Below are 25,952 nucleotides of genomic sequence, written 5' to 3' on the forward strand. Positions count from 1 at the left end.
CATTCAGAGCAGACAAATGTGGACATTCTTCTCTGACACCACAGCAAAACTCTACAAGGGGTAGTTTCTCAAAAAGATTTGCTGCAATGTAAAAATCTCAATCCACTGTCCACAAGTTTAGTACCGTTACACTAAAATCCATCCATGTGTCTTGCACTGTGAATGATTTTGTAACACCATGAAAATCACTCATTCCCTGAGTTACATAGGTCTTGTAAACGTACAAAATGCCACTGTACACTCTGTGAAAGAGTAAGTGAGAAGGCACTTAACTTTTTAGTATCGTTACAAAAATAGTTTGACCCTGCATATCCCCTAAAAGAGTCCAATATGAAGAGGGTCCTGCAGGCCAAGGGGTGGGGAGGGTGAAGCTTCAATAATAATAATAGGGCTTCCCTGGTGGCACAGTGGTTGAGAATCTGCCTGCCAGTGCAGGGGACGCGGGTTCGAGCCCTGGCCTGGGAGGATCCCACATGCCGCGGAGCAACTAGGCCCGTGCGCCACAACTACTGAGCCTGCGCATCTGGAGCCTGTGCTCCGCAATGAGAGAGGCCGCGACAGTGAGAGGCCCAGGCACCGCGATGAGGAGTGGCCCCCGCTTGCCGCAACTAGAGAAAGCCCTCGCACAGAAACAAAGACCCAACACAGCCAAAAATAAATAATAATAAATAAATAAAAATTAAAAAGTAATAATATTAACAGTAATAATAACAACGACAGAAAGATTAGAACCCGTCAAATCTGTTTAAACACACGAGTTCATAATGATATTTTATGAATTTATTTATTTATTTATTTTTGGGTGTGTTGGGTCTTCGTTTCTGTGCGAGGGCTTTCTCCAGTTCCGGCGAGCGGGGGCCACTCTTCATTGCGGTGCACGGGCCTCTCACTGTCGCGGCCTTTCCCATTGCGGAGCACAGGCTCCAGACACGCAGGCTCAGTAGTCGTGGCTCATGGGCCTAGCCGCTCTGCGGCATGTGGGATCTTCCCAGACCAGGGCTCGAACCCGTGTCCCCTGCATCGGCAGGCAGATTCTTAACCACTGTGCCACCAGGGAAGCCCCCATAAAGATATTTTAAAAGTAAGAACTGGCCAACCTCAGAAGATGACAGAGAACAAATTCATTACCTGAACAACTAGGAAATAAAGAGAAAGGCTCAAGCACCAGTGCGGTCCTTCCTCTGAGATGTTCTGCTGGGTAACAAAAGAGCAGACGAGATGACAAGGCTCTTTATGAAACCATCCAGCTAACAAATGAGCAGTAAGCGACACAACATCACCGTTTTGGAACCTCTGATGAATTAATAAATACAGGCATGAAGACTCAACAGCTGCCAACATCAGAAAAAGAGAGGCAACCAGATATCACGAGCCTTTACCTTGGACTAAACTCCCCTCAGCTGAGCCGGGTCCACCTCTGTATAAACTGCAGACAGAGGCGCTGGAGGCTCCGTGAGCATGGGAGCCACTGCTCAGACCACGGGGTCAAACGGCCCGGCTGCTCCACACATAAAGGGAAAGGAAGAGAAAGGACAAACGGGCGACAGCGTCTAGGGACACCGGTATGGCTGGCAAAACCATTTAGAAAACACGGAAGCCGGGTGGCAGCTATTTGGGGCCAATCCTACTTCCTGACCCTGGGAAATGGTTACCAGAGTGCCCACCCTAGACAGACTCATTAGGCCAGACATTTGTCTTGTATTGTTTTCTGGATTTATATTTCATTGTACAACAAAAAATTTTATATGTAACAGGTTGAAAAGAGAAAAGACTGTGAGTTCCTAAGATGAACTTTGGGGAGCGGGGGGAGGGGCACCGGAAGGCGTCAAGGCACCAACTCATTACTCGGAAGGAGCAGCAAAAGAGACCACGAAGTCACTAGTTGTGCTGCGAACCCAGGATGAAGCATGTCTCAGGGGCACAAACAGCCCCAGCAGGTGAGGAAGCTCTGTTCCAGAGACACCAGATTGTCACTGCAGGAGGAACAAGAGAACCGTGGAGGGCTTCCCTGGTGGCGCAGTGGTTAAGAATCCGCCTGCCAATGCAGGGGACAAGGGTTCGAGCCCTGGTCCGGGAAGATCCCACATGCCATGGAGCAACTAAGCCCGTGTGCCACGACTACTGAGCCTGCGCTCTAGAGCCCGCGAGCCACAACTACGGAGCCCGCGTGCCACAACTACTGAAGCCCGTGCGCCTAGAGCCTGTGCTCTGCAACAAGAGGAGCCACCGCAATGAGAAGCCTGCGCACCGCAATGAAGAGTAGCCCCCGCTCGTCGCAACCAGAGAAAGCCTGCGCGCAGCAACAAAGACCCAACGCAGCCAAAAACAATAAAAAAAAATAAAATTTAAAAAAAAAAAAAAAGAGAACCGTGGAGCCGCCACCCTGCAACCTCTCACCGGACGACGGACCGAGGGCAGGAACTCGACCTCACAGTGACCCCACCAAGGCCGGCCGGAACGCAGGGACAATCTCAGCACCTGGACGAACTCCGACCTCCAGTCCTAAGATTCGGGGACTAATGGGAATGACCGGCCCCGGGCCAGTGGCGGGGCGCAGGAGGGTGGGCGGAACCCACCTGGATTCAGCCAGAGCAGAGAACACAGACGTCTGACCACCAGCTAGGCGTCACGTGATAATGGGAACTACTGTTACTTCTGTTACAGGAGACAGGTGCTAAACGCTGGCTCAAAGCCCAGCGAGCGGAGCGGGACAGACCCAAGTGCTGGCGGCTCGGACGCCGAGCAGCAGGTTCAGAAGGTCAACTGCAACGCTTTCATCACGGACAGTTCTTCTAAAGAAGGTGACGGGGCCCGTGCAGAGGCTGCGAGCAACCTCAGGTGCAGCTCTGCCTCTCACCCGTCCACGTCCGAGTTCACAGCGAAGTAGAAACGCCTTTGGGAAAGCGTGACCTCAGCGGAGCAGCGCCCGCGGCCGGCCGTGTCGGCTCCCAACCACCACTCCCGCCTGGCCGCGCGCCCAGCACCGTCCTCCTGAGCAGCGCCGGCGCCGCCGGGCGGGGCCCCCCTCGCACAGGAACGCGAACCCGCTCACCTGGTGGTCCGCGCTCTCCGTGGCCATGCACTGGTTGTTGGCCAGGGTGGTGATCTCTCGGCTTTTCGGGGTCTCCATCCGGCAGCTGCAGAGGGGCACCTCCTGAAGGCCGTCCGTCTCGCCTACGTCGGGACCGTTGGCCAGCCCTGCGGTCACACACAATGCGTGTCGCCGCCACGGCCCAGACAGCTTTGCTACACTCGGGCCCGCCCGCCCCACCTCCGCAGGGCCAGAAAGCGCGAACACGGTCCCTGCAGACACGCCCGCGGGCAGCCGCCCGGGAGCCAAGGTCCAGGAGCCAGACCGCCCAGGACTTCGCTTCCCACATGCTTCCCAGCCAGAAAGCGCTTGTCTTTGTCACTTGGTTTTAGAATTGCACCCACGAGACGAACGTTCGGTTCAACCTGAAAGAGTTTGGAGGCAGCTTGTCTACTGATCATCTAGAACGTTCCTCACCCACTACAACAGCGCAAAGAGCCTGCTTATTAGGCGGAAGGAGGAAAGGATTGGGGAACACAAAGAAGAAAACTAGGATCACGAAGAAAGTGTTGGGCGCAGCACATCACCGCCTGACCCGACTTACAGGCAGGGCAAGGCGGGCACCACCGGGACGAAGGCAGCCCGCAGCTAGGCCGGCTTGCAGTGGGGACAGAGGCCGGTGGCCAGAAAGACCCCTCGACCCAGCCACGGCTTCCAAAGGAAGGTGCGTTTCATGTTCCTTCTTGTGCAATGAAGTAGGGGTGTAGGGTAAGCGGGGGTCCCCACAGACATGGCAGGCCGGCTCGCCTGGACCCCCATGAACCAGGACCCGTCCCCACCCTCCGCACCCATCCAGGTCACATGGCCCTTCTCCGAGGAGCCCCAGGCCCCCTGCCCTCCTGCCCAGCCTCAGGCCCCACAGCTGCCCCCCTAGAGGGTCTGGAACCCTAGCACTAAATGCACACAAAACTGGGGGACCTGACTCGTCCCTCCAAAGTGCTGACACCCCAGGCCCTGCGTGACTGGACACATCCACAGGTCCCTCCAATGGTGGCTGTCAATCCAGGGAACACCCTCAGGGAAGCAACTTATATGGCGCCCCGCAGCCTCTCCTCCTCCTCCAAGGGGCTCCCGCCAGCGTGGCCCTTACTTTTACCAGAAGCTGAACATACACATTAAAGGCAGAGGCCACCTGCCTCACCCTCCAGGGCTCAGCTCAGACAACAGACAGGGGCAGCAGGCGCCCCCCGCTGTGCTGCCCTCTCACCTCTGACCCCAGGCAATGTGGTAAAACGAGCACTACTTCCTGCTGGCGTCCAAGTCGGCACCTTCCTGAGACAAAGCTAAGAGCAGGTTTAGAAACAGTAAACACAGATGTCACTTCATCGGGAAGGAAGGCATGAGGTGATGACTGGAGAGGGGTTTCTTTCTGCTCTGTGTGCAGCAAGAAGAGCGGCTACTTCTCTGACAGACAAGCCTACGATTTTCTTCTTAAGCTAAAGATGTGATTTCCTAAACTAAACAAGTAAACCAAAAGTCTTCTAGTGTTCAAAACGCTAACAGCTGGTTATTTGTCCTTTAAAGAATGATTGGTTAAACCCCGACAGCAGCAAAATCCATGGGGTGTAAGTAACAAGGATTTTACATTTTCCCCATGTTTCATTTGAAAGAAATTTTTCAAAAGAGCCAAACAGCTATTAATTAATTTCCACTGGTAAAGATTTTCAGACAGCGAGGAGTGTGTGGCCCCAGCCCCAGAGCCAAGGACCCCCGGAGCTGCAGTGCCAGGGACTTCAAGGCCCGGCTCCAGATATGCCACCATGGGGCACCGCCAGCTCAACACGGACGAGAAGACACACTTCCACCAACATTGTTGGAATCAGGGATCATAAAAAAGCCACGTTGTGCAGAACGACGCCACGTGCATGCAGCCAGGGCAGAGGGTCACCTCCCACTGGGAGCCCCATATAAACACGCATGGCTCGCAGGACTCCTGACCTTGGTGGGCAACTGCACCCGACCCCTGGGGCCGCCTCACTAGAGCGCCACGGGGCAGCACACTGGCCCCGCGCCCTGCCCACTCGGCACCACACACTCCCTCCCCCACCCCCGCCGGCTGGCCCTGGCCACGCACACGCTCACCTTCTGCGTCAGAGGCCAGCGTGCCCTTGACTCGGAGATCCAGGGAGTCCAGCGAAACCTCCATGTACCCCGTGCCGTCGCTGGGTGCCATGTGCTCTGCGCTTCCTGAAGACGATGCGTACGCTTCGGAACCTGCGTTCAAAGGCACACACGTCAAACACGGTGCGCCGGGGCCTCGCGACCCACGGGAGGCGCCACGGGACACTCGCGAGCCACTCAGACAACAAACACACATAGCATCCGGGCCCCCATCCCGCACTTCTGCTGGTTCCCATTTCCGCACGACCTCCCTGGGGAGAGGGCAGCCGTGTCGAGGAAAGCAAAGGTGTGGGCATGTGGAAACATCTTTCTCTACAAACACACCAGCTAGATAAAAGCTGATCAAATAATCAAGGACACATAAAAACGTTGTGCACATACGTTCTGTGAATATTACTTTAAAAATATAAGAGTAAAATCTGAATGGCAGCTTTGAAAGACCAGCTGATGTACAGCAGCTAAAGAAGCCCCAGACGTTTAGCGTCGCTGTGGAACCGGCCCAGCCTCAGACACCTGGGCTGCAGGATCCACAAGGAAAGGCTGCAGGGCCGCAGGGAGCGTCCTCCTGTGAGAAGGGGGTTTACGAAGCACACCACCCACCAAAGGGCAACACAATCTGAACACGCCAAGGAGAGGAATGTGTGTAAGTGAGGGGCCCGTCAAGGGAGGGGGCTCCTGTCCACAAGTCCCAGGAGGCCCAGCCGGGTAACTGCCATTCTAAGGGCACTTCACTGAGAAGCCTGTGAAAATGTGCATTGACACAGGATAATAACACCACCGGCAAAGGGCAAATGCCCATAGTTCAGAGCCAAGTTTTAAATATCTGTCATCGACATTATTTCAATGATGGGAAATGAACGAGCCGTAACACAGAGAGGTTTGGTGCCCAAAGACTCTGAATTCAGGCCACAGTCTGAACCTAGATCTCAGGCAGGAAGGAGCCAACCACCAGCAAGAAATCATCACCAACCTGAGGAACTGAGTAGCCTTTGTGCGATTTTAAACACTTTACAGGAGGAAATAAAATTCAAACTCCCGTTTAAATATTTATTTAGGCAGGCATTCTACACATTACACACAAGATGGTGAAGATGAAGCCTCTACCCGAAACAACTTTTAGTCTTGGATCTACAAAGGCTTTTGTCAGCCGACAGCAGAAACCACATGGGGCATTCTGATCTTGGCTGATGATTCCTGGTTGAGAGACAAGGAAACGCGAGTGAAGGAGAGGAGGTGCACGGGACGCACACGTGGGCCTGGTGGGTCAACAAACCCCACCGGCCACCTGACTCCAGTCTGATACTGACTGTCACACACGGGCCTCCAGCAGCCCTCTGCACTTCAGGGGCAGCTCTGTAAACCTGCTTCTCTATCAGGGGAATCTAGAAGAACGCTAAAATAACTGTGCAAGACAGAAAGAAGTCCTGCAGCTTTGTGGTGCTGGTATAGAGAAAAATCAATCAATAAAACAGACTAGAAAGTCTAGAAACAGCCATACGGTGACTGTCAACAAAGGTTCAAAAGGTTAAGTGAAGAAAGAAAAGTCAATGCAACCAATGGCGCTGGAACAGCTGGAAATGCACAGGCAAAAAAGTGAGCTGCCCGACAACACACACACACACTCACACACACTCAAAGTGGATCAGAGACCCACATGTACGGGCTAACTATAAAGCTTCAAGAAGAAAACATGGGACAAAATCTTTGTGTCGTGGGTCGGTTAAGTTGAAGATTTCTGAGATCACGAAAAGCATGAATTTTAAAAGAAAACAATCCATAAATTAGACTTCAACAAACATTTTTTAAAACTTTTAGTAGGTGCACATACTTGGCAAAACATCTATCTCACAAAAGACTTGTATCCAGAACACTGAAAGAAGTCACAACTCAGTGAGAAGATACACGCTCGGATTTTAAAGTAAGCAAAAGGTATAAACGCATTACGAGAAGATAAACGCTGAGATGTGCAACCTCGCTCTTTGTTCGGTAACCGCAATGAGGCAGCACCACACACCACCCAGCAGCGCTGGAATCAGAGACTGACCGCGCAAGCGCTGCGGGGGCCAGTGTGGGGCTGGACCCTCCCGTGCTGCTGCGGGAACGCAGAGCAGGACAAGCACTTCGGGAAACAGCTGGCAGCACTACGAAGTGAGACACACAGCATGACCCAGCCACTCTCCACTCCTAAACGTTTACCCCAGATAAACGGAGCATTTGCTCTAGAAACACGTGTACACAAACTCCGCAGCAGTTTATCTGTAAGGGCCAAAAACTGGAAAGAGACCAAGTGTCCAACAGGTGAGGGATAAACAAACCACAGACAGCTGCGCGTGGAACACCTCCCGCCAACAACAACACGGATGACCCTCAGTTACTCGCGGAGAAGCCAGAGAGAAGGATCCACCCATAAACGTTCTCCACAGCGCTAACCCATCTGCGGAGGCGACGTGGAGCAGAGGTGCCCGGGCCGGGGGAGGGCTGGCTGCAGAGGGAAGGTCTCCATCGCGCAGCGAGGGTGGCAGGGGTCTCCTGTCACACGCACGTGGTGAGGCTCACCGACCGAACACCTCAGCAACACACACTTCATGCTACGCCAAGTCCTCCATGGCAAAGCTGCAAAGACGGGGCGGGCCCCTGGGCCACTAACTTTGACGTCATGCCCTTCCCAGCTGTCCCTTTAACAAGGCTACCTCCAGATCAAGGGAACCTGAGCAAAGGGCTGAGAGCCACCGTGAGGGCCAGGGCCCGGCCCGCACAGGACAATGAGGGCGGGACACAGGGAAGGTGGGGGCAGTCAGTGTGCGGCCATACCACGGGGGCCTGCTGGAAGGAGACCCCCTGGCATCACCCGAGGGTCTCTAATAAAGCTGTTTCTGATGTTTTTATTTTTTTTAAACAGTGGAGTCTTCCGTTCAAATGAAGTCCTACACAGAACCCCAGCCCCAAGCCCCCCACGGCCCGCTTCCGCCCGGGGTCCTGCGTGTGGCTCCGTGTTTACCTAGCACGGAGCAGGGCTTCTTTTTACTTCTCCGCCTCCTCTTCCTCGCTGGCTTGATCCAGGGGCTGTCAGGCTTCCCTTTCCTCTTGAGAAACTTCTTCTTGATGCTGGATTCAGAACTCTGAGAACCAAGGGAAAGGAACAGAAAGAGCAAAGCATGGGCGCTCGGAAAGCAAAAGTTCTGTTTTCTTGCTGTATCGTGATAATCCAACTAGAAGATTAATTTCACTTTTAGACACTTTTCTAGTTCACATTCTTAAAGACACTCATGCTTTTCCCTAAATATCACTCTAAGCTCAGTTACTTGAGTCTGGCACAAAAAAAGAATAAATGAAAAAGTTCTACCAGTAACTAAATAAGTTCAGTAAAAGAATCCCCTTTTAATTACATGCACCCATTCATCTCGCTCATGAGAAAAGGAACAATCAAAGCCTCAATGTGCTTCAAATCTATGTCCAAATTAGCCATTACATGGAGAACAAGGAAATAAATTATCATTAATTTACAACATTTCGAGATTCCTGTGAGTACGTGTGTCTCAAATCTAGACGCAGAAAGGGCATCTAACTGCCACGAGTTACAGCAGATGCAGAGCATGAACCACTAGCCTTTCTAACGACTCCACCACCAGGATCTCACAACCCCTGTTAACTATGGATAGAAAAAGAAATTTTGAAATGTGTGTTCACGAGATAAAAAGATACACTAAGGGCAGCTCACTGGCCTTTCCAACAGTTGCCCTGGAGCCCGAGCCCTCGTGCTGGGCCCCCTGAGACGCCCAGGTGCCCTGAGCCCCCTTCAGAGCAAAGCTCCGGGAAGAAAGTCTGCCAAGAGCAGCACCACAGCCCCCTGCGCTTCAGTCGACGGCCTCAAAGAAACACGTTTATCGCCAGACACAACAGCCCCTCCCAGGGCTCATCTCCGCCACCCACGTGGCCACTTTCTCCTTCTCACGCACAGAGACTCCCTTCCCTGCGCTGCCTCGCCAGGCTCCGTCCTCCCCCCACAGCCCCGCCCTCTGACCCTGCCCCCGTGAGGTCGTGTCACTCGCACCCCTCAGCTCTGAGCCACATCCAGCCCGCGGAGGGCCTGCGGTTCCACCTTGGACGCCTCGATCTTCCCTCGCCCGGTCCACCCGGCGGCCCCTCCCTGGCTCTCTCAGGCCGCTTTCTCTGCGGCTCCCACGTGGCTCCTCTGCCAGGAGCCCCACGTCACCCGCGCACAGGTTACCAGATCGGACTCGTCTCCGTCCTCCTCCTCCTCCCCGGTGCCGGCCGACTCCTGCTCCTCTTCAGATTCGCCCTCCATCTGAGCAGCCGCGCCGGGTGCCAAAAAGAAAACAAACCAATGAGAGCCGTTGGCGGCAGGCGATCTGACCCGACACACCTTGGAGGTGTCCCAGCTCCCCGAGAGCCCGGCCCGGAAGGGCTGCCCCCATGCCAGGCTCCCGCGCTGACCTGGACCACCGATCCGACGTGACTCGGAGGGCGGCCCCCTGGCATGGGCGAGGGCGCCAAACATATGCAGATCAGGGCGCGTGAGAGACTGCACTCACCGCAAAAAGGTTTTCAGAGGCCACAAACTAATATAAAACGCAAAACCTACCCCCCACCCCCACCCGCGAGCCCGCCCACCCCCAGGGCCTCGACCTGCTGCCAATGCTGGGCACCCGCGGGCGAGCACGGGAGTGTTTGCCTGCAGGGGCAGAGCACCCAGCACGCTTCTGCGTCTTACTTTCTTCTAATGAAAAGTACGCCGTGGGATCTTTCCGTAACAGAACAGCAGAGGCACCTGGGTTCACCTTCTCTACCTACACGGGAGCCGCGCGTCCCCTCCACCCTTCCCCGCGCACCCGGCTGTGGCTCCTCGAGGGGCCACGCGGTGACCGCACCCTCACAGTCTCACAGGAAGGGTAAGACCCTCCGGACAAACAGCAGACACGTGCTCCCACCCGTGCAGGACACTCCGGGTGTGGGGCGCCCACAGGGCACCCCCAGGTCCTCTGAGGGGCTGCACCGCCTCGAGTGTCTCCCACGCGTGCTCCTCCGTTTCTCCCGCTGCGTACTGCGTGACCACAGCCCCAGCCCGTATTTCCACTGGGTCCTTGCTTTCTTAGTAACTGTGGAAGCTACACACACACACAGGAAACTACACACACACATTGTCTGTTAAGTATGTTATAAACATTCTCCTATCAAGCTCTACAGGCTCTGCTTCTGCTATTTCTTTTTAAAGTAAAACTTCTGGGGTTTTAATCTGGACAAGTCGAACCTCTCAGTCCCTCCCTTCGTGGCTTCTAGGTTTGTGTCTTACAACAGAAGGCCTTCATTTGAGATTAGAAAAACGGTTTCCAACACTTTTTCCCACAGTTAAATATTGTGTGTTGACACTTTAAATCTTCTGGAATTTGCTTTTTTAAATAACAGCGTCGCTGATTTATAATTCACCTACCCTTAAATTCACCCTTTTAAAGTACACATCACACTTCAGTGGTCTTGAGTGTATTCAGAGTTGTGCAACCATCACCCCCACCTATTCCAGAATGGAGTGTACATTTGTTGTGCACCTTGATCTAAGGGTCGGCCTTCACTTTGCCCCCAATTTTCCCAATAACATTTATTGAAAAGTTCACGATCCCCTGCAAGCAAACTGAAAACCCAACCCTTAGAACGAACTGTATCTCTGCAGACAGACAGGTGCACTGTGGCCGCCCTGCTCCGCTCTCTCATGGCTCCCCCGTGCCTGCACGAATCCCCGCTTGAACCCCCGCCGTAACTGTCCTGCTAACCTCTCCCCCGCCCCCCAGCCCGTTCTCGCCGTGAACGACTCCCAGGTGTCAGCTGGTCCCACAGAGAATCCTGTGGGAATTCTGATGAGAACAGTTCTGAATTCATGGATAACGTGGCGAAAGGGAGACGGAAGAACGGATCTTCTCATTCAGACACATAATGGCTCGTTCCATGAACTTACTCTTTTTCTTAACCTCGTTCAGTAAAGTTTGACTACTTTCTCCCTCTAGGTAACAGACATTTCTTGTTAAATGTATTGCTAAGCACTGCGGTGGTGTCAAAGACTTACAGCTAATTTTTAGGTGTGATATTGTGGTTTCGTTGTTCAAAGAATCCTTACCTTCTAAGGACCCACACTGATATACCGGCCTCAAGACCGTCCAGGGGGAGCAGGAACTCTGGCAAGCACCAGTGGCTGTACAGATGCACAGCCTGACGCTTTCCATTCAGGAGTTAACACGTATGGTCGGGTATTTACTGATATTATTGACAAGCTGTCCTTATATTTTCTGACTGGCAGGACCACACAAGCTCAGCTCACTGGCTACAGCAGCCGCTCAGCTGGTTTCCGTGGATTTTCTTAGATGGATGACTATATTCCCAGCAAACTCCCTTGTCCTTTAAAATATTAATGTTTCCTTCCGGTTTTCACCTTACAGCATCACAGCAAGAATGACCAATGTGGCGCGCTCGTGTGAGGGGAGGAAGTGGCAACCCGCACTTTTCTTTTTTTCTCTTTTTTTGGCTGCATTGGGTCTTAGTTGCAGCACGCGGGACCTTTCGTTGTGGCGTGCGGGCTTCTCTCTAGCTGTGGCGTGCAGGTTTTCTCTCTCTAGTTGTGGTACGTGGGCTCTGTAGTTTGTGGCACACGGGCGCTCTAGTAGAGTCGTGTGGGCTCAGTAGTTGTGGTGCACGGGCCTAGCTGCCCCGCGGTATGTGGGATCTTAGTTCCCCGACCAGGGATCGAACCCACATCCCGTGCATTAGAAGGTGGATTCTTTACCACTGGACCACCGGGGAAGTCCCAACCTGCACTCTTTTTATCACTGGTATTAACAATGGTTTAAAACTTTCACCATTAAATACAACCTTTTTTGTAGGATTCTGATATCTTTATAATAAGCTTTATTTAAATGTTGTCTTTAAATTTCACTGGGTAGTTTCTTATTCTAAAAATACTGAGCAGTGAAACTACCCATCAAAGTGAGCAGATTAACAACTTCCGAAACTCCTGTGACTGTAAAGGGAGGAATAAGGAATAAGTACTTGAAAACTGCACACACAGCAGCTACCGGAACAGGCGTAAGGCGCTCGGGGAGAGGAGGGAGGGGAGCACCACAGCTGGCATCTGAGTGGACAGACGGTGTGGCGCTAAGCCAGGCAGAGGCCACACAGGGTGGGGGACCCGAGCCAGCAGGCCCCTCACCCACCTGCCCCATCCACCCCAGTGCTGAGACAAGGACGCCGGTCATCGGTGAGGAGGCAGCCCCCTACGCGGAGAAGGAGGCACCGTGCTGGCCGCACACACACAGGGCCTCCCTTCCTACAAATCGACTTTTTAAAAGGACAAATAACTACACAGATAAACAGCTGGGTCCCAAACAGGCACTTCACAAAAGAAGACATCCAAACAGCAAATAAACATACGAAAAAGTACCCAAGCTTCTCGGAAACCAGGGAAACGCAAATCAGAACTGCAGTGTGAGAGCGCTCAGCCGCGCCAGGAGGGCAGCCCACCAAGTTCACAAGCCCGCGATGCACACGCAGGACGTGCAGCTCCCCTCGCGGATGCGCCAGACATGGGCAACAGCCCCGCTGGAGCCCCGTACACACCCGTCCAGAGGGCTGCGGCCCCGCTTGGCTCCCAACGCTCTGGCCTCAGGGCCCCTCCCTCTCGTAGAAACTACTGAGAACAGCCAAGGGCTGTGGGGGCCCGTGAGTCCATGAACACGCGCCGCTGCAGACACTTACAGCTGCGGCGTGGCTCCCTCAAAGGAGAGTGAGAAAGGCAGGTAACATCCCAGCATTATTATAACCCTGGAGGGTCTCAGAGACCCTGGGCCACCTTAAAAACCACTGTCACACAACAGTGAAAATGAACTAACAGCATAAATAAATCGCACAAACACAACACAGAGTAAAACGAGCCACACTCAGAAAAAGGAGTGCTTCCTGCGTGATTGCATCGAAGCCCAGAACAAGGGCAGAGGCAACCCTGCCACAGGGACCGGAGGGGGGCGCCACCCGCATGCTCCTGCCCTGGGCACCGCTGACCTGTGCCCCGTCCCCAAGTCCACACGGCAGGGAGCTGGACCCTGTGACATGCCTTCCAGTCTCTCTCCTTTGCTCCGTTCCCTCAGCAGGTCCTGTGAAGAGCTTTCCTGGAGGCCGCAGCCTCCCCTGCCCTCGTGCCCTGATACACGGTTGTGTCTGGCTGACTTTAAGGCAGGTTTAGCCTCAGAACCGGCTGGCGTATCTCCCATCTTTCTCGTCTCCAGAACAGGTCACATAACAAATCCATGACTATTTGTTACTATCACTGATCTGTTTAGATCTGCTCCTGCCATCTTATTTTGTTTTCCACATTTTCTTTTTGATTCTGCTTTTTATTCATTTCCTGATTCTTTTGTTAGCTTGACACCCATTTAATTTTCTTCCTTTGTATCAGTACCTAGACTAACTCAGTGTTATTCAGTGTCTAGATTCTTTCCGGAAGATGAGGACCTCCATCAAAATAGAGAATCCAGAGATAGACTCACATTCAAATGCCGCGTGGTATGTGACAGAGGTGGCATTTTAAATCAGCAAGGAAGCAAATGTCAGTCAATAAACAGTGCTGGCACACACAGCTCACCATGTGAGGGAGGCCACACAACCCTGACCTCACATTTTGTTCAAAAAGCTTTACTGAGGTATAATTTATATACCATAAAATTCACCCACTTTGACTGTCTCTACGTCACATTTCATCAAAAATTCTCTATGAATCAAATGTTTATACATAAAGAATGAAGCCCATGAAGAATTAGAAGATAGCTTACGTCAATATATTCAAAATCGCCACAGGGAAAGGTCTGTGTATTGTAATTAGAACCCCGAACCCAGAAATCATACAGAAACAGACTAGATCCATGAGCTCTGACATCGCAGCCAAGGCTGGACAGCACACACCTTCGAGCAACAGGTCAGCTCTGCGCTCACATAAGGCTGCCCAGACCACATGACCCAGCGGAAACGGGGTCGCTAGACAACAAATCCTGACAGCCAGCCGTGTGAGAAGCTGCTCGGCACATTCAGACCTGCAGCAAAACACTGAGATGCAGGGACATGCAGATGAAAACCTGTCCCTCCCAACTCACTGCGGCAGGGACCTGGAGATGCCCACATTCCACCTCTCAACAAAGTGCTCACTATGAGCCCCGAGTGTCGCCTCTAACAACAGGAGAAGGCTTTACGGGGGCGTGGGGGGGGGGGGCCGCACCCCCACTGAGGGGCTCGGCCAAGAGCAGCTCGTGGAACCACAGGCAAAGCTCCTCAAGGAGACTGGACGTCCAGAGTCAAGTCCCCACTGCAAGCAGCGGGGAGTACAGGTCTGTAAAAATCACCATTCAAGATACCACCCCAAGAATTAGGAGACTGCTTCCTTCCTACACGAAAGGGAGAAAATAATACAAGATGGAAGAGAAAAAAATAATAAATGATATCTTAAATCATTTTAAAATTTCCTTTAAATCTCTAATGTTAGCATTTTCTACCAATTTATTTCTGAAAAATTATACCTTAATAGCTGGGCCAACATTTAAAATTTTGCCCCAAAACCTGCTAAAAAAATAGAACTGGCATAAATGGCTAATATGAATCTGAAATTTAAACAACACTAAGAAAAAACACAGCCCGAACTCCAGAAGCTGAAAGAAAATGCTTTACACATGTCAAAGGCTGTACCCACCGGGCTGATGCAAAGCGCAAAAAGCTAATCAACAAAATTATACACTTCAGACAAGTCACTGTTGCAACAAACTCACTGGAACGTCTCCGCCCACCCTTAGTTTCAGAATAACTCGTAAGGTGTAATGGTCCATCTTAAAGATGCTCCAAAGTTTTCTCAGACAAGCCTGATGCGTGGACAGTAAACCCACGGCTCCACAAGTCCGCCTCTCAGCCACGGTTTCGCCTCCGTGTCTAACTCACCCCTCCCCCAACCAGAAAGGCCCCAACAGCAGCAGCCACTCTGCTCAGGTCTGCGCCCGGCGCCCCTGGGCCCCCTGCACCACTGAAACCATACAAGCCCCGTGTCCCTGTCATGTTGCGGCAAAGATAGAAACGAGGGTCTTTTCTTTTCTGACAAACAAGGAAAATAAAGGAGCCATGGGCAGGCTAGGGAAATAACATAAACTGGCCTGAAAGAGTTAATCAATCCTAGCTTTTCTTTCTTTTTTTTTTTTTTCCCCTTGGCTGCATTGGGTCTATCGTTGCTGCACATGGGCTTTCTCTAGTTGTGGCGAGCACGGGCTACTCTTTGTTGCGGTGCGCGGGCTTCTCATCGCAGTGGCTCCTCTTGTTGTGGAGCACAGGCTCTAGGCACGCAGGCTTCAGTAGTTGTGGCACGCAGGCTCAGCAGTTGTGGCTTGCGGGCTCTAGAGCGCAGGCTCAGTAGTTGTGGCGCACAGGCTTAGTTGCTCCGCGGCACGCGGGATCTTCCCGGACCAGGGCTCAACCCGTGTCCCCTACACTGGCAGGCGGATTCTTAAGCACTGCGCCACCAGGTAAATCCCAACCCTAGTTTTATTGTAACTGTTACTAATCTGTAGTGTCTGTAACTAGACTTATCCTTCACAAAGCTAACCTCTAACACTCTCTGACACTATGTGAATTACATCCTGCACTCCCCTGCAGCAAATCACCCCTTGTAGCGTTCTGCATTTCAGAAAGAAGGTCGCAGCCGATAACCCAGCCGATAACAAACGGACCCAATTACCGGGCCGCCTGACACCAGCAGTGACTGTTTTGAAATAATGCAAGAAGAAGAAAACTTCAAGACCTTCATTGCTTTGATCCTTATCACCTACCCCAGACTGCGAGCTCCACCTATAAGACCTCTCCTGATTCCCCAGGGAGGGGGGGGGCACAGCTCTTGAGGCACTAGCCTGCTGTGTTCCCTTTTTGCCTGGCAAAGAATAAAGCTATTATTTCTTTTCCTCCAAAACTCTGTCTCCGTATTCCTGTTCGGCACCGGTGCACAGAGAGCCAAGATAAGGCATCACCACCCCCAGACACTGCCACACCTTCAGGGCCACCACACCGCCACCCCCGAGCTCGTCCTGGGTGGACACGGATGAAGCGTCCATAACGAGGACACGCCAGCGCACGTACCACCCCACGGGCCTGTCAGCAGCCCTGGGCGCTCACCCCACTGGGAGGACAGAGGCCTCACCTGCAGGAGGACCACACCTGTGCCGGGTGCCTGGGACACCGTGCCAAGGCCAAGGGCAAGCCGTACTGGCACTCGGTCAGCCACGGTTAGCAGTTTGGGTTATTAATGGTATTATTCCTGTCACTCCCAAGCCTAAAAATGCTCAAGCCGTTTACTTCCATGAACGCTGCCCAGGAAGACAAACGCTTCTCTGATGAAAATAAACTATCTAAAAATTCAAGAGAAATAAAATACAAGAATCCCAGCCAGAAGTAAACAGGGGGCTTTATTAAGGCCCAGAAGCGCCCAGAGGCCACCCCCGCCCCGCCAGGACCGAGGTCTGCGGCGTGCGTCCTGCCCACCTTCTGGGTGCGGTCCGGCTCCAGCGCGCCGTCCTTGGAGGCCCTGCTGTCCTCGGCAGGGAACACGGCGGCCGGCTGGGCTCCCTGATCCTCGTCCTCCTCCAGCTCCTCCGAGTCGTCCTCATCCGAGTCCAAGTCCAGGCTCTCCCCGTTCACGTGGAGGGAGCCGTCACCGAGGTCCTTCTCGCCCTGCAACACGGCAGAAGCCCACGTCAGGACCCCCGCTAGCTCCTCCGGGCAAGGCCCACGGGGCAGGGCGGGGGAGGGGGTGGCGACTGTGCTGGAGGACGAGAGCCTGGGGCGGGCGGGGGCCACCCTGGAGCGGAGACGGAGGGCAGCCCCCGCGGCCGGGCCTGCAGCCTTACCTTGGAGCCCACCGTGGAATGAGTTATGCTCTTAAACATCTCAATCACCGTCCTCTGTTTTAACACTTTGGTCTTTTTCTTAGGAACTAGGCTATAGGTTCCCATTCTTCGTTTTTTCTTCCGAGATACTGCAGCTGCTAAAACAAAAGGCAAGCAAGCTAAAAAAAAAAAAAAGTCAAAAGGGGACGAGAGAAGAAAAGAAATGCCGTTCAAATGTTTTTAAAGGTAGGTGACAGTTCACAAACTCTGATCACCGAAATCATCAGCACCCACAACAGCGTCTTAAGTTGCACAGAGAAAGCTGAAAACCCGCCACAGATACAGGATTTGTTCACAAGGAGACACCGAGCTATACGGAGGGCAAACGTGAGCACCCCCTCCCGAGCAGGCAGCACGACACCAGGAGACCCGCAAGCCGTCAGGAGCGGGCCCTGGAGCACCTGGGACAGCCTCTGAGCAGGGCTCTCCGAGGGGCTGAGAAGGAAGGGCCTCCTCCAGACGCCCTCCTGCTCGTGTGTCCAGAGGGTCCACCTCTGACGTGCGGCCACTGAAGAGTGGCCTTACACCACTGTCACCTGGACCCTCCGTCCTCGCTCAGCACTTCACAGACCAAGGGGAAGAATACTGGAAACAACGGCCCAGCGAGCTATCCCTGCTCAAGGGCCAGGGAAGGAGAGGCCTGGGGGCAAGGTCTCCTGACGAGCACAGCAGTGGAGGGGGGACCGGGCCGGGGCCTGGGGGCTCGTGGCCCCTGACGCCGTTCTGGGCAAAGCAGCCCCAGGTTTACTGCTTTGACAGAATGAGGGTCTCTGTGATGTTTTATTTTTGTAAAAAGTTCCAGGGTATGAAAAAAAAAAAATCTGAAAACCACTGCTTTAACACGGAGGAATTCCACGAAAGGGCTGAAAGAAATACCTTACGTTTTATTTCTACAAAATGCAGAGAAGGGATACGGGGAGAAAGGACGCACGTCGGCCATGGGCGCCGGGGGTCAGGCTGACAGCCCCTCGCAGGTGCGTGGCGACGCCAGGACACTGAGGACAATCGCCACGCGGGCCGCACATGTTGACGTGGAAACGCCGTCCGTCCACGCGCTGAACGGAGCACAGGTGAGCCGGCAGAGGTGCCCCCCCAGGAGGAGGCAGGTGAGTTGTGAGCTCTGTGCAAATCTGCCCTCTCGTCTCGGCTCGCGCCGCAGCAGGCCCTCGAGGGCGGGGTTGTCACCACAGTGACTTAAAATACGGACAAGAAGAGATGGCCCGAAAGCGTGCACTTCCTGTGATAGTGTAATGCGCCGGCCGGCCAGGGGAAGTGGGGAGGAGGAAGGTTTGAAGAACGAGGCAGGCTGTCCCGGTCCGAGCCGTCACACAGGGCCACATCCCCACGGGCCCCTGCTCCCGCGGCGGGGGGGGGGGGGGGCCGGGGGCGGGGATGCTGCAGGCACAGCAAGAGGGGCCTGCCGCCTCCCTAGGGAGCGAGCTGGGCAGCTGCTGCAGGAGCGCCAGGCACCAGGCCGTTCACACTGTCCTGAGCCCGAGGGCCCATCTCCGGCCCTCAGATAAGGAAACAAAGGCAGAGAAGGACCCATGTGGGAAACTGCTAAACACACTCAGCACTTCTGTTTAGAAAACTTGGATTGAACAGATAAGGAAATAATAAAGCTAAAATAGGAACAATCTTAACTTTTATTAAGATAAAAGATCCTTGCAGCTTGCAGGATCTTAGTTCCCTGACAAGGGGACTGAACCCACACCCATGGAGTCCTAACCACTGGACTGCCAGGGAATTCCCCAATCTTAACTTTTTAACAGAAGAACCGACTCCTGACATTCCTCGCCAAGCCCTACACACATGCGTGTAATTCCACAGAGACATGCAACTCTGTCCAGCTTCAACTCTCTGAAACAAATAATACTGAGTTGAAATAGACCAAAAGTTGCAGGTGGTGGGGAGACAGACTGACAGTGTTTTCTAACCAACCACCACACTCCAACAAACAGAACAAGGGCTCCTTGGAGACACGGCTGGTCCCAGGACTGGGGAAGGACAAGACGGGCTGGGTCCACCTGGTGTAGCCAGGAAGTCCTCACAAAGTGATGGGGGTCACATCGGAGGACTCAGGAGCCAGCCTGAAGGGCAAACCCAGGACAATGTGAACATGACGGTGACGGACTGGAGCCCGGAGACTCACATAAGGATCCATGAGTTGAGACAGAGGCAAGGCTGGAAAGGGGATGCCCTTCATTCCAGCAGAAGCTCCACTAGGAAGTAAGGAGGGGGCGATGGAATTGGAAGCCATCCTGGGACGATCAGTCTGGGAGTGGGTCCCTAGATGCTCAAGCTGCCAGGTGGGACCGTGCAACCCTCTAAGCCCCGCCTCCAACGACACAAAGGACAACGACCCAAGGACCTGCAGACCCAGGCCTGCCGCAGCAGGACCAACACCCACACCCCACTCCCGGGGGACGCAGCAAGGACACACACACACCCCTCGGGGACGGCAGTGACCCGAGCCTGACCCAGGAAGACAGCAGCGACCCCATGGGGACGCTCCAGACGTCAAGACGCACACTAAGGGACTGCAGGAAGCTGGCCAGAAATGCCTCCTGGGACGACTGACTGGCAAAGGCGAGTGGGGCCTGAGGCCTGGACGACGCGTCACACGGCGGGGGGGCCCTTCCAGGCTCTGACACTACAGCGACTGCCCGAGAAGGCGCCACGCACAACACGGACGTGCCCAGGGCCCCATGTCTGCAACTTCCACGCACGTTCAGAAGCAAACATTACACGCTGGGTGGGAGAAGGACACGCGACTGTGCACATGGTGGAATGGGGGGAGGGGAACGGGGGAGGCCACGGACATCCTCTGCAGAACCTCTGGTCTGAAATTACTGATAAGCAACAAGTGTTCTGAAAGTCCTGAGGAAGACAGGCCCCAACCAGCACATGACCACCCCAGGGCAGCCCCTGGGGGGCCGCCTCCCCCTCGCCTGTGAGTCCTCAGCGACGTGAGCCGGGCCTGGCGGAGAGGCCTGTCTGCACCGGAGGGGTCTGCAGGGGAAGCAGGTTCTACGGGCACGCCTGCCACGGCAGCCTCCCTGGGGGCCGCTCACCAGCCCCCACCTCCTGCAAGAGGCCCCACAAGGCACCCGATGCTCCTCCACGCCCCCAGGTGAGCGTGAGGAGAGGTGGCTCGGGCTGGGAGGGAGCCGCCCCACGGCCACCCGCACCTGAACCGCGGTGCCCCTGCAGCACTGAATCCATGAGCTGGGAGACTCCTCAAATCCAGAGCCCTCCACCCAATCAGACCAAGGCCGCAGACTGTCGGAATGAAAACGATCTTCATCTGGAAGTTGAAAACAAGCGGCGGACGCGGCGCAGCACCGGGTGAGGGTGGAGCGGGGCCCGCGTTCTCTGCAGTGCAGGCTCGGGACACACCCGAGAGCGAGGCGGCGGCAGCTTCCCTTTACCTGTCTGTGCCTTCGTGGTGGCCACGTAGCACTGGTTTTGAGGTAGCGACTGGTGAAGGGGCGGGAAGGGGGGTAAAAGCTGCTGTCGTCCAAACTCCGAGGCGCTTCTGCTCAACTCCTCTTTCGGCTCCTCATGGTCGCGGGCGTCCCGGCCTTCCCTGGGGTCCTTACCGGCCGCGTGCTTCAAAACAAAGACAACGCGACAATGACGCACAGGCAGGCGGCGATGAAACAGCGTGCCTCTCCCACCAAACCCTTCCCCCGAGAGATGTGCGCTGAGGAGAGAGGGGAGAGCGCGGAAACCCGCTGCCACCAGAGCGCCTGTGACAGGCGCAGGTCGGCGTCACAGGCCAAGAACAGAGTCTGCGTTTCTGCAGGGAAGTAGCAGCAGCTGTGACACGTGCGGCACCCAGAACCGGGACCGTCTCCCACCTGGGCCTTTACAGAAAGCCAGCCAGCCTGTGATCTGGGTAATAAACTATGACTACATTTGAAAATACCCAGACGGGGCACATTCCAGGTGATCACGGCTACACAGTGCACCTCCCCCAAGCGGTTTTCACGCCACGACAGATCATCATGTTACACCTTTAAGACGCTTTTGCTCAGTTTTACCCATCTCCTCAGTGTCTCGGCCTTAGCCTTCTGAGACCACAACCTGTGGTCCTGTGATGTGGACGCCAACCCCCTGGCACCGACCAACAGCCCTGCCTTTGCTCCAGACACCACTCAGCCCCCGCCCCACCACTTGCTTCCCCAGAGTCACCTACAGCCTTGAGACAGTCTGATCTCAAACCCGATTCCACTGAACCACATTTCGTTGTGCACAAAGTAGGTGTGATCCTTCAATATACGGGGCAGGGATACTGGACAGTCACCTGCAAAAGGATGGATGTGGACCTTCACCTTATACCACTGACAGAGATTAACTCAGAACAGATCAAAGACCTAAAATTGTGAAACTCTTAGAAGAAAACAGGGGGAAAGCTTCATGACATTGGATTTGGCAATGAATCCTTGGATATTACAACAAAAGCACAGGCAACAAAAGAAAAAAGATACATTAGACCTTATTAAAACTAAAAATTTCTTATAGGGACTTCCCTGGTGGTGCAATGGTTAAGAATCACCTGCCAATGCAGGGGACACAGGTTCAAGCCCTGGTCCGGGAAGATCCCACATGCCACAGAGCAACTAAGCCTATGCACCGCAACTTCTGAGCCTGCGTTCCAGAGCCTGCGAGCCACAACTACTGAAGCCCGCGCGCCTAGAGCCCATGCTCCACAACAAGAGAAGCCACTGCAGTGAGAAGCTCGCGCACTGCAACAAAGAGTAGCCCCGGCTCACTGCAACTAGAGAAAGCCCGCACGCAACAACGAAGACTCAACGCAACCAAAAATAAAAAAATAAAATAAAAATTTTCTTATAAATCGAAACCACAATGAGATATCACCTCACGCCTGTAAGAATGGCTATCATCAAAAAGTCCACAAATAACAAACGCTGGAGAGGGTGTGGAGAAAATAGAACCCTAGTGCACTGCTGGTGGGAATGCTAACTGGTGCAGCCACTATGGAGGTTCCTCAAAAAGCTAAAAATAGAACTACTATATGATCCAGCAATTCCAGTCCTGGGTATTTATCCAAAGAATACAAAAACAACAGTTCAAAAAGATAAATGCACCCCTATGTTCACTGTAGCACTATTTATGATAGCCAAGATGTGGAAGCAACCTAAATGCCTGTCAACGGCCAAGTGGATAAAGAAGATGTGGTGTATTTATACACACACACAATGGAATATTACTCAGCCATAAAAAAGAATGAAACCTTGCTGGTTGTGACAATACGGATGGATCCAGAGGTACTACACTAAATGAAATAAGTCAGAGAAAAAGACGAACACCATGATTTCACTTATATGTGGAATCTAAAAAGCAAAACAAATGAACAAACATAACAAAACAGAAACACTCATAAATACAGAGAATAAACAGCGGGTAGAGAGATGGGGGGAGGACAGACCAAACAGGTGAAGGGGATTAAAAAGCACAAACCACCAGTTATATAATAAGTAAGTCATGGGGATGTAACACACAGCATGGAGAATATAGTCAACAATATTGTAATAATTTTGAATGGTGACAGATGGTAACGAGACTATTCCTGGTGATCCTTTTGTAATATATAAAGATATTGAATCACTATGCTGTATACCTGAAACTAATATATTGTAAGTCAATTATACGTCCATTAAAAATTTTTTTAATTTCTATGCATCAAAGGACAAAATCAGGAGAATGAAATGGCAACCTATAGAATGGGAGAAAATATTTGCAAATCATATATCCGATAAAGGAATCATACATAGAGTATATAAAGGACTCTACAGCTCAACAACAAAAAAAGGCCCAACTTAAAAATGGGTAAAGCATCTGAATAGATATTTCTCCAAAGAAGACATACAAATGGCCAAAAAGCACATGAAAAGATGCTTAACATCACTGATCATCAGGAAGATGCAACTCAAAACCGCAATGAGACCACCTCACACTCCTGGGATGGCTACTATCAAACAAACAGAAAACACGTGTTGGTGAAGGTATGGAGACACCGGGACCTCTGTGCACTGCTGGGGGGAAGGTAAAATGGCGCAGATGCTGTGGACAACGGTGTGGAACTTCCTCAAAAAGTAACCAGAATTATCCTATGATCCTGCAATTCCACTTCGGGGTACACACTCTGAAGAATCCAAAGCAGGGACTCGAAGAGCTCTTTGTACAACTGTGTTCACAGCAGCATCATTCACGACAGGCAAGGGGTGGAGGCAACCCAAGTGCCCACTGATGGATGATGGATAAACCAAATGTACATGTGTGTATACGTACACGCATGCAATGGAATATTATCCGGCCTTAAAAAGGAAGGAAGTTTTGACACAGGCTACGTTGTCTCGAGGACATTGTGCTGAGTGAAACAGGCCAGACACAAAAGGACAAATCCTCATATGAGGGACCAAGCGTAGTCAATCCGAGACAGAAAGCAGATGTCGGGGCCGGGGCTGGGGGTGGGGAAGGGGAGTGAGTGTTTAATGGGGACAGAGCGTCAGTCTGGGGAGACGAGTAAGTCCTGGGGAGAATGGTGGTGACGGCCGCACAACAACGTGAATGTGCTTAATGCCCCAGAGCTAGATACTCAAAAACGGTTAGAATGGTAAATTCTATGTTACGCGTATTTTAATGCAGTGTCCGCATCTCCAGGAGTCAACAGCGGGGAGATGCCAACAGGCCTGCCAGGGGCGGCCCTGGACTCGGCTTCTCCCAGCGGGACCCACGCTCAGCCCTCTGGCTCCTCTGCCAGGCTCCCCGCCTGGGCCCCGCACGCAGCTCCTCCTCACACAGCGCAGGCCGAGGCCTCCTCCGTGGCCTCCGCCGCTAACGTGCCCTGGCACAGACAGTCCTGGTAAAGGTAACCTGTTAGCTGCGTCAATTCTCCAGTCCTTCTCAAATAAGCGAGCTTTGTCTCAAGGAGGTCACTGCTTTAACACAACCGCTCCCTCACTCCTCCTACCAACGACCTCACAGACCACGCCAGCTACCACCTCAACCAGCGCTTGCAAGACAGACGTGACACAGGAGTTTAAAGGATACATGGATGAAGGCAGAAGCTAAATCTGAGAAGGAAACAGCCACATGAGGCTCGTTCTCACTCGGGTACAAAATCCATTCTTTGATTCAAGGTATTATTTTTGAAAATCTAAAAAACAAAATTAAGAACTGCTGAACTTGAGTGAAGGCTCCAAATTTTGTTAGGGCCCTATCATCTGACAAAGCAAACCCACCGAGGCGGAGGAGCTGGCGTCTGACCTCCCGGCGGGGCACCGCAGAGCCCCAGCCAGTCACCCATGTGCAGAGAGGACCTGCGCCAACACCCACCTGCTACGCGCCCGGGTCACAGCGTGTGACCGAGACGCCCGAGGGCAACTGCGTCTGGCCCCCGCTGGCCTCCCCAGCCCAGCGCTCGCTCTGCTCAGCGGCTCTCCCCTCCTCGCCCCGGCCACTGTCGGGCCTGGCCCAACCGGGGCGAGTCCTCACAGCCCGGTGCCCCCTCTTCTGGGTGCAGCAAACACCCACCTGCACCCCAGCTGCACGAGGACCCGCCCCACCCGGACCGAGAGTACCCAGCCAGGCCCGCATCTTCTCTCCATCTTCTCTCCAGAACCCAGGGACTACTGGGGGGCCGTGTGGAAGGAGCCAGGGAGAGCGCGGGGACACAGCCACCCAAGGAGAAGCCGGAGGTCTCCGTGCGGCACCTCCAGGGATGAGCACAATTCAGTTAGGGAGACGGGTCTACACTGGCGTGCCAGTGCGGGATAAAAGGGTCTCCTTCCAGAAGTTCTCACTTCCTTTGCGTGAACAGCGGCTGAGTCTAACCCTGTGTCGGCGCCTTCTGACGGCACAGACACTGGGTCCGAGAGGCAAACTGGCCCTGCCCCCGCTGGGGATGCGAGGCCACCAGGCTGTGAAAACCCCTGCATTTTTAAACTCTTAAAGGACCATGGATCTCTTGCCATAAGCATGTAACACTCTTTCTATCATTGGGATGACTGTTTCCAAAACGCAATTTTCAATAAAACATGCCTTTCTGAAGAAAACCAAACAAGACTAAACTGGGTCTGGGGAGAAGAGAAGCCAGAGGGCAGGAGAGGCCGGGTCTGGACCTGGGCCGGGAGCCAGGCGGGCACCCAATCTCCACGTCTCCAATCCCCTCCTCCGGCAGGGGTCCCAGGAGCAGATGAAGTTTCCAGGGTGTGGAGCAGATGGGCTTGGTCTTCAGGAAATCAGGTTCCAAAGCCTCAAAATCCTTCCCTTTTCTTTCGCTACAAGTGACCAGCCTGAGAGTGCTCAGTAATATCCAACAAAATATGTGTTGCAATTGACTGCATGCTACTACTAATTACAATAACTCCATCCAGAACAAAGCTAACCCTCGCATAAACCTTATGGTCAGAGATATTTCTTGAAATTAAATTTCAGATTGCTTTTTTTTTTTTTTACCCCCTAGAGGGGTATAAAAAAATGTTTGAGAATAAAAATACATTAGAATAAAATTCTAGAAGTGAGGATGGAATAAGAGTATAATTTTGAGGAGATAAATAAATAATGTTGTCTGACATGCATTTTAAAATCGATAATGCTGGGCCAAAAAATGGTAGGTAAATAAATAAATGAACTTCACCCTAAGCCTCAAATCTAATACAAAAATTAATTCACAACAGGTCATATATTTAAAGTTCACATAAAACTAAAAAACTATGAAAATTAGAGAAAATCTTCAGGATCTA

The 25,952-nt window shown here is 53.0% G+C and overlaps 1 protein-coding gene across 5 annotated transcripts in view; it reads right to left on the bottom strand.

The window, feature by feature from the left end:
* The window catches only part of EHMT1 (euchromatic histone lysine methyltransferase 1), a 153,142-nt gene that overhangs the window by 43,129 nt on the left and 84,061 nt on the right, over nt 1-25,952 (bottom strand). For 3 of the 5 annotated variants that reach the window (XM_068552302.1, XM_068552306.1, XM_068552307.1), the window contains exons 4-10: nt 20,610-20,790; nt 17,140-17,297; nt 16,775-16,963; nt 9,441-9,518; nt 8,211-8,331; nt 5,174-5,305; nt 3,053-3,198 (exon numbers count right to left, since the gene is read on the bottom strand). In XM_068552302.1, the coding sequence (XP_068408403.1) occupies nt 3,053-3,198; nt 5,174-5,305; nt 8,211-8,331; nt 9,441-9,518; nt 16,775-16,963; nt 17,140-17,297; nt 20,610-20,790 (1,005 nt within the window). The remainder of the gene's footprint in view (nt 1-3,052; nt 3,199-5,173; nt 5,306-8,210; nt 8,332-9,440; nt 9,519-16,774; nt 16,964-17,139; nt 17,298-20,609; nt 20,791-25,952) is intronic. The other 2 variants (XM_068552305.1, XM_068552303.1) reach the window with 2 other exon arrangements.

Source organism: Eschrichtius robustus, chromosome 10, assembly GCF_028021215.1.
Source record: "Eschrichtius robustus isolate mEscRob2 chromosome 10, mEscRob2.pri, whole genome shotgun sequence".
In the NCBI taxonomy this organism is placed as follows: Eukaryota; Metazoa; Chordata; class Mammalia; order Artiodactyla; family Eschrichtiidae; genus Eschrichtius; species Eschrichtius robustus.